The following is a 15,821-nucleotide window of genomic DNA, read 5'->3' on the forward strand; positions in this document are numbered from 1 at the left end:
AACCGGCGACGTCGCTAGGAATCCCAGAGATGTCGTCGTTCCCCGTCTGAGCAGACTGCTTGGCGCGCCGATATTCTGAGCGGCGGCTCCGTAGGAGAGGGCTGCAGAAGAAACCAAACCCTTCGTTCTCGTGTCGTGCCTCGTGAAAGCGAAGGACGGCCACTTTATTTCCTTCAGGCACGCAGTCTTCGCTGAGTACCTTAAAAGTCACGTGATTATTCGTGTGGCTCGGCCTTTCGGAATGGGAGTCGCTGCATTTTGAGATTAAAAAAATAATAATAATAAAGAAAAGGAAAAGCAATAACAAAAAACGGTGCGCTCCACGCGATTGAAATCAACCCTGTAATCATTTATTGAGTGATGTTCTTTATTTGGAAAATAAAGAGCTGAACAGGAGGCAACTCACGAACAATGCCATCTATGGCGTTCCATTTAGTGCTACATCGAGGAAAGAAGCCACACCAGGCGCGGATATAGAAAGGGGGGGGGGGGGCGGATGACCTCACCCACTTCTCAATCTCTGTCTTCACATACTGCTTCAATTGACTATTGACCGAGGTAGTGCATGTATGCTGTCCAAAGCTGGACCCCCCTCAGAAAAGTCCCGGACCTGCCCCTCAGCTATACACTCTTAGAAATGAACTTCACCGCATAGCACGCTCTTAGCCAACCACCATCCCGAATGACATCGTCTGCCCCCTGATTGGTTAAAAACGGGAAGCGTACGCCTTTTTGTAACACGTATGCAGTTATGTTAAGTGTCACAAAAAGGCGTATGCCCCGCGCTTTCCACAAACCAGGAGCGATAGCGGTATCATTGTGTGCAATGCCTTCACCGTGCTATGTGGTGAAGTTATGTTTTGAGAGTGTAGTATTTTTCGTTGTACCTAATTAATTAGATAAAATTAATTAGCTAACTTTTAAAATATCGGTGTAAGCATCGAGGTATCAATTGGAATGTTGTAGAGTGCCTTGAAAACCACCCGACCGAGCTGTCTCCAACAAGGTATGCTTTGCGTGTTTGTTTGTTTGTTATGTAAGAAAGCCTGCGAAATACAATAAAAATATCACGGGACAATTGCATGACGCGTTGTCACGTGCTTTTCTTTTTTTTTACTTTTTTTTTATTTTTTTTACGTCCGAACGCGGAAAAACAGTCACGCAAGGTTTACCTTTTTTAAATCTTCGTGCATGTTAGTTATGCACCCTGTATATTATATTACAGAGGAATGTGCTTATCGCACGTGTAAGTGAGAAATAGAGAGCGAATTTTTAAAGGCTTTCTCTCGATCAGCGGAACAGATGTTCTGTGCAGTCCATGCGGCAACAAGGGTTCTAAAAAACTATTTAAACCGGTTATATGAATGCGTTCTTCTCCTTTTCTGAATTCCGCGCTTTTTTTTGCTTACCTCATGTCGACCAGTTCTTTGTAAGGACTCTGACTAAAGGAATGAACGCGGAGCAGTTTGTGCTGTGCTAACTGTCGTGCCAGATAAAGAACAACTTCATTTTCTCCGTACCCCTTATGTTTTGTACTTTTACGTGGTTCAGCACCTCTTAATTTTGTGAAAGCTCGTGGAAGGCTTATGCGTGACGTTTTGTTAATGGGATGCAGACTCCTGAGCACATTGCCGCCCCGAGCGATGACATATGAGAGGGAGAGTCTTCATTATTCCTATTGATTCTGAGAAACACGCGACCTTTCCGGCGAGAACAGCATACAGGTGTGCAGGCCGTGCGTCAATTTCGGAGTTCGTGGATCAGATTGTTCCACCCCTGTCGAGATCTTCAACGAAAGCAATATGATCAGCTTAGTGTTTTATGACGATTTATGTGGTTTGTGTAAGTTTCTCTGAGACATTCAACGAAGGTAGTGTATAACGTGAATAGTCTGTAATGTTAGCGGCGACAACAACGCAGAAAAAAAATTCTACTATACGTAAATGTGAACGCACTAAACATTGGCTTACACTAAAGCCTCGCCTAAATCGTCCAATTTGGTCCAGCTGAAGCATTTGCAGTTTAATTTGCCATTATATTACCTTTCTCTCTCCCTCCTCCTCCTTCTTTTTTTTTTTGCTATAGAAGGAAGGAATAATGGTGCCGACGCCTTTCCGTTCGAATCACTTAATGCCTAAGAACAATACCCTTAGCTAGGGCCTTGGGGGTGCAACAAAAAGAATATAAAGAATACAGTAGTGGCTTCCAAGTGTGTTGGACAAACTGCTTATCTATGTATACAGTCTTGCATTGCATATCACCAGCAAGATCTGCTAACTTGTCGTGCCAAATGTATAACAAGACGACGTAAAGCAAATGGTCATTATGCAAAGACATGTCTAACGTTTCTAAGAAAAACGGAGTGTAACTATACCTTGCGACTAAGTTCAAGCGCTAATTTACGCGAACACGTTGAAATAACGTCCATTACCAGCCTCCGGTACAGATCGGATTTCGGGAACTACGCAGAAGAACGTTCGGTGTTTCCTTGTTTCGCAAATTATCTGTTTTTTTTTTGTTTTTTTTTACAGAAGCGTCGTTTCTCATACTTGACTGTCCTTATGTTTTCGCAATATCCGTCGAAACGTGAATAAATGGTCTCAGTCTCTGCTTTCGTTTGTTTTGCTCCCGCTGTGAACACTGACGCAGTCAACTTTTGCTCGATGGAAAGGACCGAATGAAAGAAGCCGCGTTATCTAATCGAGAGTAGTGAAAGAGTTTCATGTTCTATGACGCTCGGTAACTTACTCCAAAGTTTTCTCGTCCTGATAGGACGTGCAAGGCGACCCACGCAGTCTGGGTTCTTCGATGTGACAGCGCTGTCACCAACGGCGCACTTATACATTCCTTGGAGGCCGCAGTAGATAGAGATATCGGCTGCAGTCAAAGTTATGCTCAAATTAGGTGGAATATGGTCCCTAATTTGCAGAAGCGACGTATTTTCTATCACAAATATAGTCCGAACAAAATTATGAATACGACGTGACTGCTTTTAGTGCGTGGTGTCTTTCAACTGTCCTCTGACCAGCCGTCTAGTTCTTATTGACGGGCCAGCGGAGTACTGTAAAACCCTCTTCATTTCGCGACCTCAATTTTTCGCGAATCTGGCACAGGGCACATATTCGCGGCCACTAAAATTCGCGAATTCTGGGTGCTAGAATTCGTGACGTAATTGGCTTACTTCGTGATGAGCCCGAAAATTGTCCGTAGCACATTTGATAGAAGCGCAGTTCAAGTGTGCTTAGCAGTTCACTGCACAACCATCTGTGAAGGTCAAATTTATTATTCTAGCATGGTTTTCCCAAGTGACCAGTCGTGGTAGACATTTTAGCGTGCGCTTAAATTTCGCGAAAATTAAGCACTCGCGAACAACAATAAGAGTTTTACGTTATCGAGAATATCTCCAACCTTTTGCTCCCTTTCCTTTTATACATGGCAGAAATGAAAGCCGTAAGAGCTCTGTGCATGTGGCTTTGACAAACAAGCTCCAGGTGCGTCGATGTGGCCAGTGCATAAGCGGTTTGGCGAAGCCTTCCAGTCAATGGCACGCTAGCGAACCTTGCCGTACGTCAACAAGTGGGAACCAACATTCCGACAGTGTCATTAGTCAAACGAAGCAACGTGGGTGCTACACATCCTCTTCACTCCAAGAATGTCAAGATAACGTCTCAATTTGTGGATGTTGAGATTCCGCAAAGATTATCCAAACTCTCAAAGACCCTTGGGCGTCTATTCCGGCGTAAAAGGTTGGGAAATTCCTCAAACGAGTGGCATATCCCAGGGGATGCGTCAGCTAAGCCGCCGCCGCCGCCGCAACGACCCATGAGGGAAGCTGTGATCCAACACGAGATAGCTCCAGGAGAGGTGGGCCGAGGCCGAGAATTCTTCTTCTGGCCTCTTGCGAACGATGGGTACGAAATTCAGATTCAAAAGCGCTCAACCATTGAGGACGACTCGACATATTACATGTGGTGGTGGCGGTGAAAGAACTCGCCGTTGTCGGACTCACAGAGGTGGGCAACGTCACGACTAACGCTCTGGGGAATGTGCGTCGTGGGCCGACTTCTAAGGGAATTGTGCCAACATATGTCTGAAAGCGTCTGAGGAAAAGCCAGGAAAAACCCCAGGCAGCACCGGGATTCGAATCCGGGTACGTGTCTCGACGTGACATGGCCAGCACGCTAACCACTGAGCAACGCCAGCTGGTGACATACTACATGTCAGCATAGATGAATGTTCATGATATGGGCCTATTACGGAGACACGGCCCTCTGGTATTTCCTTACCGCATCCGCTCTTCATCTGCGTTGTCATGGCCACTGTCAACGTTCACCTTAAAAGCAGGCCCTTTTTGTAGACAGTTCCGACGAAAGCCCTTTCGATTAAAACACTGTTACCCCCTGACTGCAACTGTTTATTTATTTATTTCATATACTGCAGCCTCTGTGAGGCTATAGCTGGAGCAGGCATACTTGGTTACAAAAGTTATTCACAGGTAACTCCCTTATAGCACCAGGTAACCTATTCCATTCATCAACTGTATGAGGGAAAAAACTAGACTTAAAAACATCTATACGTGAACGCATAGGGACAATGTTCAATTGGTGCGAATTCCGAAGACTAGACAGCCGTGCAAACGTAAGGTAAAGTACATGGTAAGGTAAAGTTCAAGGTAAACGTAAGGTAAAGACTGCAACTGTGAAACGCATTATGGTACTTTGTGAAAGCCAAAATATGAAAGGTACCGAAGGATACACTTTGAGAGTACAGGCTTTCCCACACACCTTAATCCAAGTAATAACCAGAAGCATTGACTTTGGTACGTAACTGGTACCAATGCATTTCCACGTTTGTTACATACCCTCAATTTGGTCTCCTGCGGGGCATTACACTAGGAGTGTTTTCGTCGGTTCTGATTTGTTCATGGTTTACTTTCAAATTTTGCACTCTTCTATATTTTCTTGATGCCGATTTTCTTTGGTCGGATTGTTAGTTTTGTGATTTTTATTAGTTTTTGATAGTAACTGTTCGGTTTCATGATGTACCAGTGCAAACGAAGAAAGAAGGACACAAACAACAAAAGCGGACACGCACTTGCGAAGTGCGTGTCCGCGTCTGCTGTTTGTGTTCTTGTTTCTTCGTATGCACTTGTACACCATGAATCTAAAGTACCAACGAGCCGAGTCTCTTGAAATTTTGATGTTCAGTTTTGTTGAGTTTTAATTAATTCTTTAGGTTACCCTGGATATTGATTCGATCTCAATGTCTTTATGTATTGTTCCATTGATAATGTCCGGGTTTCGATGCATTTTTGCCTGTCGATATTTGTATTGGATTTTCACGATGGATGGTGATGTGGTAAAGAAATACAAAGTAACATCGTTCTCTTCCCTAATTTGCCGAAAACGGGTTGGGGGGGGGGGGGCGTACGCCATTTTTGTGGTATTATGCAGTTTAGAATTGCCACAAAAATGGCGTACGCCCCCCGTTTTCATCAAATCAGGGAAGAGGACGTTGTCATTCGCGATGATGGTTGGCTAGGAGCGTGCTATGCAATGAAGCTCTGTTTTTAGAGTGCACCACCCATTTGGTTTCTTGGCCAGTCTCTCCTGACTCTGTATATGATTACCAGAAAAGTAATTCGTGGGGAAATCCGTGAAATATTTGAATGTCAATTCATGTGCTCTTCAGATCCCTGTGTTGTTAGAACTTCTCACCTCCCGCAGTCTTTGCAAAGAGAATTCACTCCAATTTAATTAATATAACTTACGCGCTAAACATTAAATGCATAATTTTCATACATGTTCTTGGAGTAGAACTTCACCGCATAACAGGCCCCTCGCCAACCGTCATCCTGAATGGCGTCGTTTTCTTTCATGATTTGTTGAAAACGGAAGGCTACGCCTTTTTGCGACACTTGTGCAGTTATGCTAATTTCGAAAAAAAAAAAGAAAAAAAAAAAGAGCGTACGCCCGCACTTTCCACCAATCACGAGTGGTAACGGTATCATTCTGTGCAATGATTGGCCTTCAGCGTGTTCTGTATTAAAGGTGCAGTTCGTCGTCTCACTATAGTTGGATATAACTTCAGTTACAGTCACTATATAAGCTATATAGTGAATGTAACATCAGTCATTAGCGCGACTATTATTTTCCCTCTCTTTTTCCGTTTTGAAATTTGCATATGACCCGCATTTGCAGGTGGGATATCTACATCCACCTGCGGCATTAACAGACATAACCCGCATCCGACAGCCACAACAGTCGAGGTGTGTCGGGCTCTTTTCGACCGATGGTAGGCCACTATGCGGGCGAAAGCAGGGAAAGAGAGGACTTCGTAGTTTCAGCGCACTGGCATTTCACTTGAACGATTACCGCCTTTGGTTTTGTTTTTCGCTGCGTAGTGTCGTAGCATTGGTATTCTACGCAACCCACACAATTGGCTATCAATTTTCTTTCCTTTTTCCGAGGCGGTGAAAGCACAATGAAGTCATATTTATGTAACATTCGTGATAACAGCCACATGTGTAACACTGATATTGAAAATATACCTAATATCGATTCATATTAAATGATATTAAAAATATTGGAACATAACAGGGTAAAGTAAATAAGCACCTCAGTTATCTTGTTTAATCGCGTATGGGATACCGCTTGAGTACCGGTATACCGCTATACAGTTGAGCTTGATATCACGGGGAACTTCAACACCATCACCTCTCACAATCCCTTCACAGTTTATGGTTCTCGTGTAACAGATAACGCCACACAGCACTTCGCGCGCGCACTGTCAACAGCTGCAAATAACTCCACGCGGCCGCAAGACACGCCCACCACCGTACACACTGATTATAATCGTTCACTGTTAATATGGCTGCATTATTGTGGGCGTATCGTTAGGTGACGTTTTGACTGAATGGAAATAGAATATAATTTCCTGTAGCTTTTTGATGATGACACTGAAATTCGCTTTTCGTTTTGTGAACGGCAAGAAGGGAGAATGGCGGACATTTCTGCGTTGCTATAATAAACTCTTATAGGGGATGCTCTGGAGCTGTAATTCCCTGGGGTGATTTGTTGAAAAAGAGAGGCGTACGCATTTTTTTCGACACATATGCAGTTCATAATTGTCACAAAAATGGCGTACGCCTCCCGTTTCCAGCAAATCAGGGGAGAGAATGATGTCATTCGAGATGATAGTTGGCTAGGAGCGTGCTATGCGGTGAGGTTCATTTTTAAGCGTGTACACTCAGCGAAGATAGGAATAGAATAGAATAGTATACTCCAAGAAAAGAACTTCACCACGTAACACGACCCTAGAAAGCGGCTTTCTTTCCTGATTTATTGAAAATCGGAAGCGTACGCCGTTCTGTGACACTTATGCAATCGTCTTAATTGTCAGAAAAAGGCGTGCTCCCTGCGACCTACCCAAACTCGGGAGCGATAAGGGTATCATTCCATGCAATGGTTGGCCTTCAACGTGTTATGAGGGGACGTTCTGTTTTCTCGGTGTAGAGTCACATATCAAAACAGAACTTGACCGCATAACACGCTCTAGGCCGACCATTATCACGAATATCATTACTCTCCTCTGATTTGTCGAAGATGGGAAGCGTACGCCTTTCTGTGACACTCATACAGTTATGTTGATTGTCAAAAAGAACAAAAAGGCGTACGCCCCGCACTTTCCACAAGTCTAGCGTGATCACGGTATCATATTCTGTGCAGTGGTTGGCCTTCAGCGTGTTGTGTGGGGAAGCTCTGTTTTGTTTGTTCTGTTTTCTGTTCTGTTCTACAGAAAGCAGTAACATCATCACCACCACCACCTGGTTACGATTAACATACTGTGAACTGATAGACCCTTCTCTCATTTCATACTCCATGCATACTCCATTTGCTTCAAGCGCCGTAGCGAGAGAGAGAGAGAGGCAGTAAACGGTAGATCCATTTCCGTTCACCGGCGCGGTTCAAATCGCATCCATAAACTTACGCTCTGCACTCACCATCGTGCTTGGAGGAATTGACCACCAACCTAGGAACGGAATCTAACCTCACTCGCCGATCATGCACCGGTTCCAGTGTACAACAGTGCGCGATACTGACCGTCCCTTCAGGAATGCTGCACGGCTTGCATAACCCAGCTGCAACGTTTTACAACTGGCACGGCAACGGAATGCAGCTAGGAATGTGGACAATGCGTGTTCGCGCTCGCGTTTCATTCGCCGCAATAAAAGAAGCGGGGAATCCAAATGTCGTTTTGTCGTACGATAATCGCACCGAGGTATTCAGAGATGAAAGGCAACGTGAAAAACAAGCGCATCGATTGAGCCGTGAACCCGCATGATTTTTCTCCCGCGGACGGACAGCGATCCCGTGAAACTGTCGGCCGTCCGGTGGCTGTACAAAGCAGCAATGAAAACGGTTCATTACCTTGCCGACAAATCGGGGGAAACAATAGTAATGGAGGCCACCGAAGTAGTGGTGGGTGGCTTTCATTTTTCCGGCACACACATCCGGTGCTCGAATGGCCAGCAATGCGCAATCTGCCGAAAAGTCAAAAGATAAAGCAGCCCAAGTGAAGAACCTTGGTTTGCCCTCCCCCACTAGCATCGCCTCGTCACTCACAGTCGCCTTGAAATCAACACCTGTGCCGCTTTTTGCCTTTTTATTGCGCGCATTCCTCGGTCAGTGTAGCTTCGGCTGGCCGAGCGACCACCCTGGTGGCAGGTAGCCGGCACTCCGAGTGCTGTAGAAAAAGCAGACGGACCGAGAGGTAGATAAAGAGAGAGAGATTAAAAAAAAAAGTCAGGAAAGAGGGGGCGTTCTTTCGGAAGAAGGGGAGCTGAAGGGGGGCGGGAGCCGAGGAATCCTGCACCTGCACTGCCTGAGGGTTTCTTGTTTGGACTCGTCCACACAAAAGGGGGGAGTCGCTGTGTAACTTGTCTTCCCCCATCAGAAAATATTCCCTCCCCCATTTTCTAAAACATACTGGCACAGCATCCTTGAAACGGGATTCGCAGCTTGCCGTCCCAATAGTGCATCGCAGCGTGGCTTCAGCCGAGCTGCACTCGAATGGAGGACGAACGTCGCTCTAGGGCCGTCTTGCCGCACGCCTCAACTTTCCATTTTTAAGGGCGCTTTGCGTGTTCGCACATCCGGAGTGCTCCCTCGTGTCACTGAGGAGAAGCCTCGCACAAGCCTCGCTCAAGGGTGTTCGTCCCACGACCTGCCAGCCACCGTGCTCAAACAAGTGTGTGCGTGCGTGTATGTGTGTGAGTGCGTGCGTCCGCGTTGGTTTCTTCCTTCGTATAACAATGACATTGCCACGGAGAGTACGTAATTGCCACAAAAGCGGAAGGCACAGTTGTTCCAAAATTATTAAATTAATTTCACTCTGATCTGCTCCACGGAAGGCGTCAAAGGCGCTTTCTGAAAGGTAAGAACATCACAAAAGAAAAAGAAATAAATTAGGGAAGCAACCACGTGAAAACGTCCCGAGCCACGTTTGGGACTTTTTCAAGTGCATCGTTATCCTCGAGTTCTGTGTTTCTTCCAGTGTGATCTGTACCTATGAATTTCGATATATCCACTGCATCTAGTATTTCCTAGTGCGTAAAGCTTCCTTCTTGCAACTGTCATTCTGAGTAAGGAATGTCAGCTCCGTCTCCGAGAAGCGCGGAAACGTTGGCAACAATGGCGTGACTACGTCGTTTTTCGTAGCATCGCGTATAGTACTGCGGCCAAGGAATTAGTTGTCTTGCATCCGTGTACTTGAGAGCAATCCTTATGCGTCGGTCTCACGTCGTTTCGCTCATGTGGTAAGTTATCTTTAGTTGGTCGTGCTTTACGTTGTGTAGGAATCCATCCATTACGCCGACCTAGTTTCCGTTTGTGGGTGGCTGCCTCACTGTTACTGTGGTTACCAAAGCGTGTTACATGTGCATGCTTGGTTGCTGTATTGTGCACCATATGCCGTTTGCAATAGCCGGTAGCACCAAAGAAAATGCGACTAAAGGAGAGTGCTTTATGGAGTTCTCGTTTGAACTCTGCGCCATCAAGAAAATTGCTCGATAGTGTATACGTACTCTTGTAGCAGCTACTGAATGTAGTACGCATGTATGGCATTTCACAGGTGTAACGAGCAGGCTTATTTGGATGTAACCTTGGAAACGAAGTGAAAAGGCCTTGTGAGTTGGTAGAAACTTACCGTTAACAACGTATCGTTAGCTTGCACCGAAAGTTTTGACACACCAGTGTTGTTCACTGTTTTTTCACAATTTAGCGTGCTCTGCAATACAGCTACAGAATGAAAAGTGTGCTATAGATATCACCGGTACCTGTACAGAGGTTGGCAAATGTGGAATTCGAGTGCGTGGTCCGAAACTCCCGCGTTTGTTTGCGCGCAACAAGTGTTCTGGGCGGCACGCGCATGGCGTATCGCGAAGTGCTGGCTGCGCAGGGCGTGCTCCTCTCAAAGTTATGTGTTGCTAGTATAGGTCAGATAAATACTTGGTGGTAGTACGAGTCGTAATATCACAGCTGTTTTCGATATTGCGGTTCCTGAGACAGGCGAGACGCCATGGTGGTCGACAAATTTGACACTAATTATCATTCTAAGTTCGTGTGACAAATAGGGATACGCATAGCACATGTCCGTTGCTCAGATGTGACTCTTGCAAGGATGTGAATCATTTTTGTTAGCATGTACCATTCATATCCCTCGCAATAAAGGCATATATATGTCATCCACGCTTGCAGTTGGTTAAAGGTTTTTGCAATTCAAAGGTGTCCTTCATATGCTAACGTTTATAAATTCAGACTTGAATAAGAAAGCAGCGCGTTTGCATGCAGGTAAATATTTCCTACTCATGTGCATGTATATTGCATGTATCTGTTTCTTTCTCTCTCTCTCTCTCTCTCTCTCTTTTTTTTTTCTTCTTTTCTCTCTGTATCTCTTTAACTGGAGGTATGTCATTTATCAGAAGCATCCCATGGGTTCTCCTGTCACACTTCTTATTTCACCTTGGCAAGTCAGTGGTTTTCAAATTGATTTATGCTGGTAATGGCTAATGCCCCTCATTCCCATGTTGAAATGCCACTGCCATGTGCGCAATTGTCCACAGGATTTGCCCATGGTGATTTCTTGCATTGTTGCTGGTCTGCTACTTTAGCACTTGTGGGACAGCACACTCCTTTTGCAGAACAAAATTGTGACAGACACACCTACACACACACTGAAATAAGGAAAGTGCATAATGGTTTATGTGCTGCAATGGTTTTGGGTCTGTCTGCAGTGATTACAATGTAAACACTAGGATGACTAAAGAATTAGCAACATATGATTCTCCATACTGCTATGTTGGTTTCAGTCTGTGGGTCGTCTTTAGCTTGTGGCATGATCTGCAAAGTCTTGGGAGACGCATTTGCTTCTCCCGTTTTCTTGCAAGATTTGCCAACTTTTCTGTATACATCAACATTCATGATATTTTATTGTACACTCACAAATCTGCAATCTTGTGCATTACAGTCAGTTTTAAATTAGTTTTATGTGGTTTGTGTGTTCCTTATGGGTAATAACCATGTGCCTGACTATTTACTTCCCATTGCACACGGAACTTGCTGTTTTGTTTCTACTGTCTGGCAGTCAAACTCCAGTCTAGGACTTTTTGGTCATTAATATCTTGTACATTGGGTCTTACCATATATGGTTGTATATATATATATATATAATTTGACATGACTTCATAATTGGGAGGAAAAAAACTATGGCTACTGTGACTTCATATAACACACTTTTTCTTTGTAGTTTTTGATGGAACCAGGTGGGAAACATATCCTTGAAACATAATGAATTAAGTTAAATTGCACCCTCACATAAGTGCATTTCATAACAACAGCAACACAAACAATGCAGATAGTGCTGCCAGCAAAGGAGTTGTTAACTGTGTAGTGCACTTCAAGGCTGGAAATAATTTTTTCAGATAAACTTCCGTTAAGAATGTGTTTGTGTAAAGCAAATATGTACTTTTACAATTGTATTTAGTGTTAGCATACAAATCAGCAACTAAAATTTGAAAATCTACAACATGCCAGAGAAAAGAAGGAAACACCACCTACTATTCTGATACTGGAGTATCATTGGGTTTTATTGAGTTTTGGTCTGTATTGAGGCCTAAGACATCCAAACAAATTTTGGGCACCTATACATGTGGTGCAAACAGTGACCTCCGCAATGTGGTGCTATACTGAGGGGAAAATATACCAGCGGCATGGCCGAGCGGGTTAAAGCGTCCGCTAGGGTTTCCGGTGTTTATATTTTCCCGAGGTATTACGAGATAGGGCAAAGATCAGTGACAAAGATGAGTTATCGTGTTATTTCATGATCTTATATGAGCCAATTCAATCTTGTACTACTGTAATTTGGTTTGGTGTTCATTTTTGCAGTGTGTCGGGAGGTCTCAAAAATTATAAACACCGAAAACCGTGAACTCTAGTTGTAGCCAAGGACGTGCTGAAGGCTGGGAGGTTGTGGGTTCGAATCCTGCTACCAGCTGTGCTGCCCGAGGTCTTCCCTGGGTTGTCCAGCGGACTTGTCGGCACAGTTCCCAGCGAAGTTGGCCCAGACCACGTCCTAACTCTCCCCCCACTCCTTCCTGCTGTCCTCTCTCCATCCTCATCTGTACACCACTCATAGCCACAGTTGCTTCGCAGCACTAACACGGAACCCAGAAGAAAAAAAAAAAATGAGGGGCTAATAAAAACTTGCATGCTAGTGCTGCAGCATAGGTAGCTTAGAAGTAAACTTTGCCAAGTGACAGGTAGCCCAAACTTTGTAAGGACTACTTTTTTGCTGTCATGTTGTAAATTTTAAAGTTTTAATCATAGGTACACATGCCAGCCTCATTGGTATCAGGTTACAGATGTGTAGGGAATTTTCACCTACGTCACATTGTGACATGGCATGCTTGTAAGCTCCTCCCACTGGTGGTCACTTTTCGTGCTAGCGGCATTGAAAGATGACAAATTGCACTATTTTTCCATGCAACAACCATAGTTTTCGTAAAAGAAAATGTGAGAACGACAATGACGAAGTGCCTTCGGGATAAAAGAAGGGTACGGACGCGACCGGATTTCAAAACACCATTCAAGGCTTCGTTTTCGAGCAAATGCTAGATAATCTCGGCAGCTGCGCCGAAAAAGTGACCACCACCATGGCGGCCAAACGTGTTTGTTTGACGTCATGTGAAAACACCCTATATGGGGAGCATGCTTTACCACCTTTGAAGTGCCTCTGCCAGCGTACACCTTCAGTTAAAGAGAGAATCACACTCATGACATTTCTCTTTGATAGAGACATTGCAATATGTGTAAAAGATGATTGTTTGCAAAATTGTGCAAGGTGTATTTTCTTCTTTAGTATTTTCAGACAAATTGAAGTAAATGTATTAAAACTCTGACTAAAAAAACTGAACTCACTGAAACTGACCCATTATGTGTATTTTTGTGCAGTTAACATACGATGATGGGACGGGCATTAGTCCCGACACTGCTGGTCGTGGCATGCATGCTTTGTGTAAGCATGGCCTGCAATGAAGCCATCTGCGGCTCCATAGTGAGCAAATGTATGCTCACCCAGTCGTGCAAATGTGACAAGCTCAACATCACATGCAGCAAAGATTGTTTCTACTGCTTGGACTACTTGTACACAGAGTGCTGCTCTTGTGTTGGTAAGAACTACAAATATTTTTCAAATGAGCAAGATGGTGACTTATAAAATGCTCAGACACGTGGTTGATAGTAATTAGAAAATGCACAGACATTAAATTTTACACATGCTTTGTGCTGAATAGTGTCTGAATACACACAAAATTTCAAGGTATTCTTTTTTATTTGTTTGTTTCCATCACACAGATGGTGGAAGTTGAAGCTAAAAGGTATTGGTAATGTGCGTCATTGTGGCAACTGTGGCATCCCGTTTTGACTGTTTCTTCACCCTCAGGGTTAACTTCTCTGCTTATTCTTCCAGTGCTTTGAAATGTGTTACAGCTGTAGAGGCCATTAAACTCAGTTGATGTGTATGTTTTCGTATCAGCTGAGTTTAACAGTCTCTGCAAAGGTAGCAAATTTCAGAGCAATGCAAAAATGGGGGATCAGTTTTATGGCAAAATCCACCACACAGTTAACTAAACAGTCAAGAAAAGTAGGAGGAAAAAAAGGAAAAGCTTTATCTTTGGGCATTATGCCAAGCATGTTTAAATGTGGTAGCATTCTAGGCCCATCTTTGGCAGTAAAATTTTTGGTCACATGGTCACTGTCACACGGTCTTCAAAAGCTACGGATGGGTGTATACTGCGTTTAGCCCTATAAAGTCATCGCATCATTGAGACGCTTTGAAGAAGTGGAGCAGCACATCTCTGATGGGTGTTACCCGGCTGCAAAGTTTGTAAATAAACATATATTTTCTCCTCCTCAGTTGATTTGAAAAGCAGCGGCTGATGCTGTGCCTGATTGTAGCTCGTAGCATTGCATTGCTGTGTTGTGCAACAGTTGAAATCCACTGGATGTTAGCAAATAATTGCATGGGGGGGAATTGCATGGCCAGCGTGGGACATAGAAACAATCAAATTATGCTAGTAGTAATGTGCAATAGGAAGGCAGTGCAAACAATTGCATTTTGGGTGCACCTGTATCAGTGTTGCCTCCATACTTTTGGTGAAAGTGAGACCAGTCCAACGGCAGAATTCTGTTTGTTCTTTGGTTTAAAGAGCTAGACTCTTGAGAATCAACCAGCTGTCTTCTAAATTCATTGACCAGCACATACGACTGGCACTGTTGACCACTATGTGATGGTTGTCCCATTCACAGTGTTTTTATTTGTGAATGTTCCACCACATCCAACACCATTTCCCAAAATTTCAGTGTGGCTCAAGTGCATGTAATTTTCATGTTGGGTCCACTGTGGGGCACCAAAATTACATTGTCGGCATTTAGAAATGAGGTATGGGGACTCTGCCTTTCTCAGTTCGTATTACGAGGATATTACAAGTACTAATAGGTTGCAAGTCGCAAACGCTCACTTATTAGTTATATGGGGTTGAAAATTTCCGTAAGACTAGTAATTAGTGGCATGTGTGGTGTTTTCAGTTACTGCGTTGTGACTCTGTGTGGATGGTTGCTATACATACATATGCACTGCTGGGGCAAAAATGCACAAGACGAGGTGAATGACAGTGACTGGTACCGTGTGCAACAAGCTAGAGATTCTTTGTGATGTTCTAATGTTCTGGCACACATATAGGTGGTTCCCACTGTACGGTACTTAGCTCTGGTACTACTGTAAGTGTTGTGGGAGTTCATCCTGAAACATGCTGCAGGCACCTTTCTGTAATACACTTGACGTGTTGTGTGCATGTGTCACTCTTTAACAACCCCTATCAGCAGTAGTTGATTTAAAAGTGTTGTCCTGCTGATTTGTCACAGGATGCCTGCTTGTTAGCACTAGGCATAACCAGTGTAGGTACCCAGCTGAGTAATAAACCTGTGGCATGGTATCACTTTCAGAAATGTGTCCAAGGACCAACGAGACCATACCTCCAAGTCGCAAATCGAACATTGAAGATTTGCCTGACCCAACACATGGACTGTTTGCCCTCCTTACAGAGGAGGCTGATCGGTCTCTTAGGTGGCGATCCTATACTTTTCCAGTGAGAGTTGCACTGTACAGTCCTGTGCATGAAAAGGACATCCAGTTCAAAGCTGGTATGTACAATCTTTAGGATGGAAAAGAAGAAAAAAATCACATTTTCAGTTTCCTTCACTTAC

The 15,821-nt window shown here is 44.1% G+C and overlaps 1 protein-coding gene across 3 annotated transcripts in view; it reads left to right on the forward strand.

The window, feature by feature from the left end:
- LOC135378004 (twisted gastrulation protein homolog 1-A-like) overlaps window positions 1-15,821 on the forward strand; it is a 55,399-nt gene that overhangs the window by 35,948 nt on the left and 3,630 nt on the right. The window contains exons 1-3 of one of the 3 annotated variants that reach the window (XM_064610803.1): window positions 8,887-9,435; window positions 13,509-13,726; window positions 15,561-15,758. In XM_064610803.1, coding sequence (XP_064466873.1) covers window positions 13,519-13,726; window positions 15,561-15,758 — 406 coding nt within the window. In that variant the 5' untranslated portion in view covers window positions 8,887-9,435; window positions 13,509-13,518. Of the gene's footprint in view, window positions 1-8,886; window positions 9,436-9,689; window positions 9,818-13,508; window positions 13,727-15,560; window positions 15,759-15,821 lie in introns of those variants that run through there. The other 2 variants (XM_064610802.1, XM_064610804.1) reach the window with 2 other exon arrangements.

Source organism: Ornithodoros turicata, chromosome 1 (genome assembly GCF_037126465.1).
Source record: "Ornithodoros turicata isolate Travis chromosome 1, ASM3712646v1, whole genome shotgun sequence".
In the NCBI taxonomy this organism is placed as follows: Eukaryota; Metazoa; Arthropoda; class Arachnida; order Ixodida; family Argasidae; genus Ornithodoros; species Ornithodoros turicata.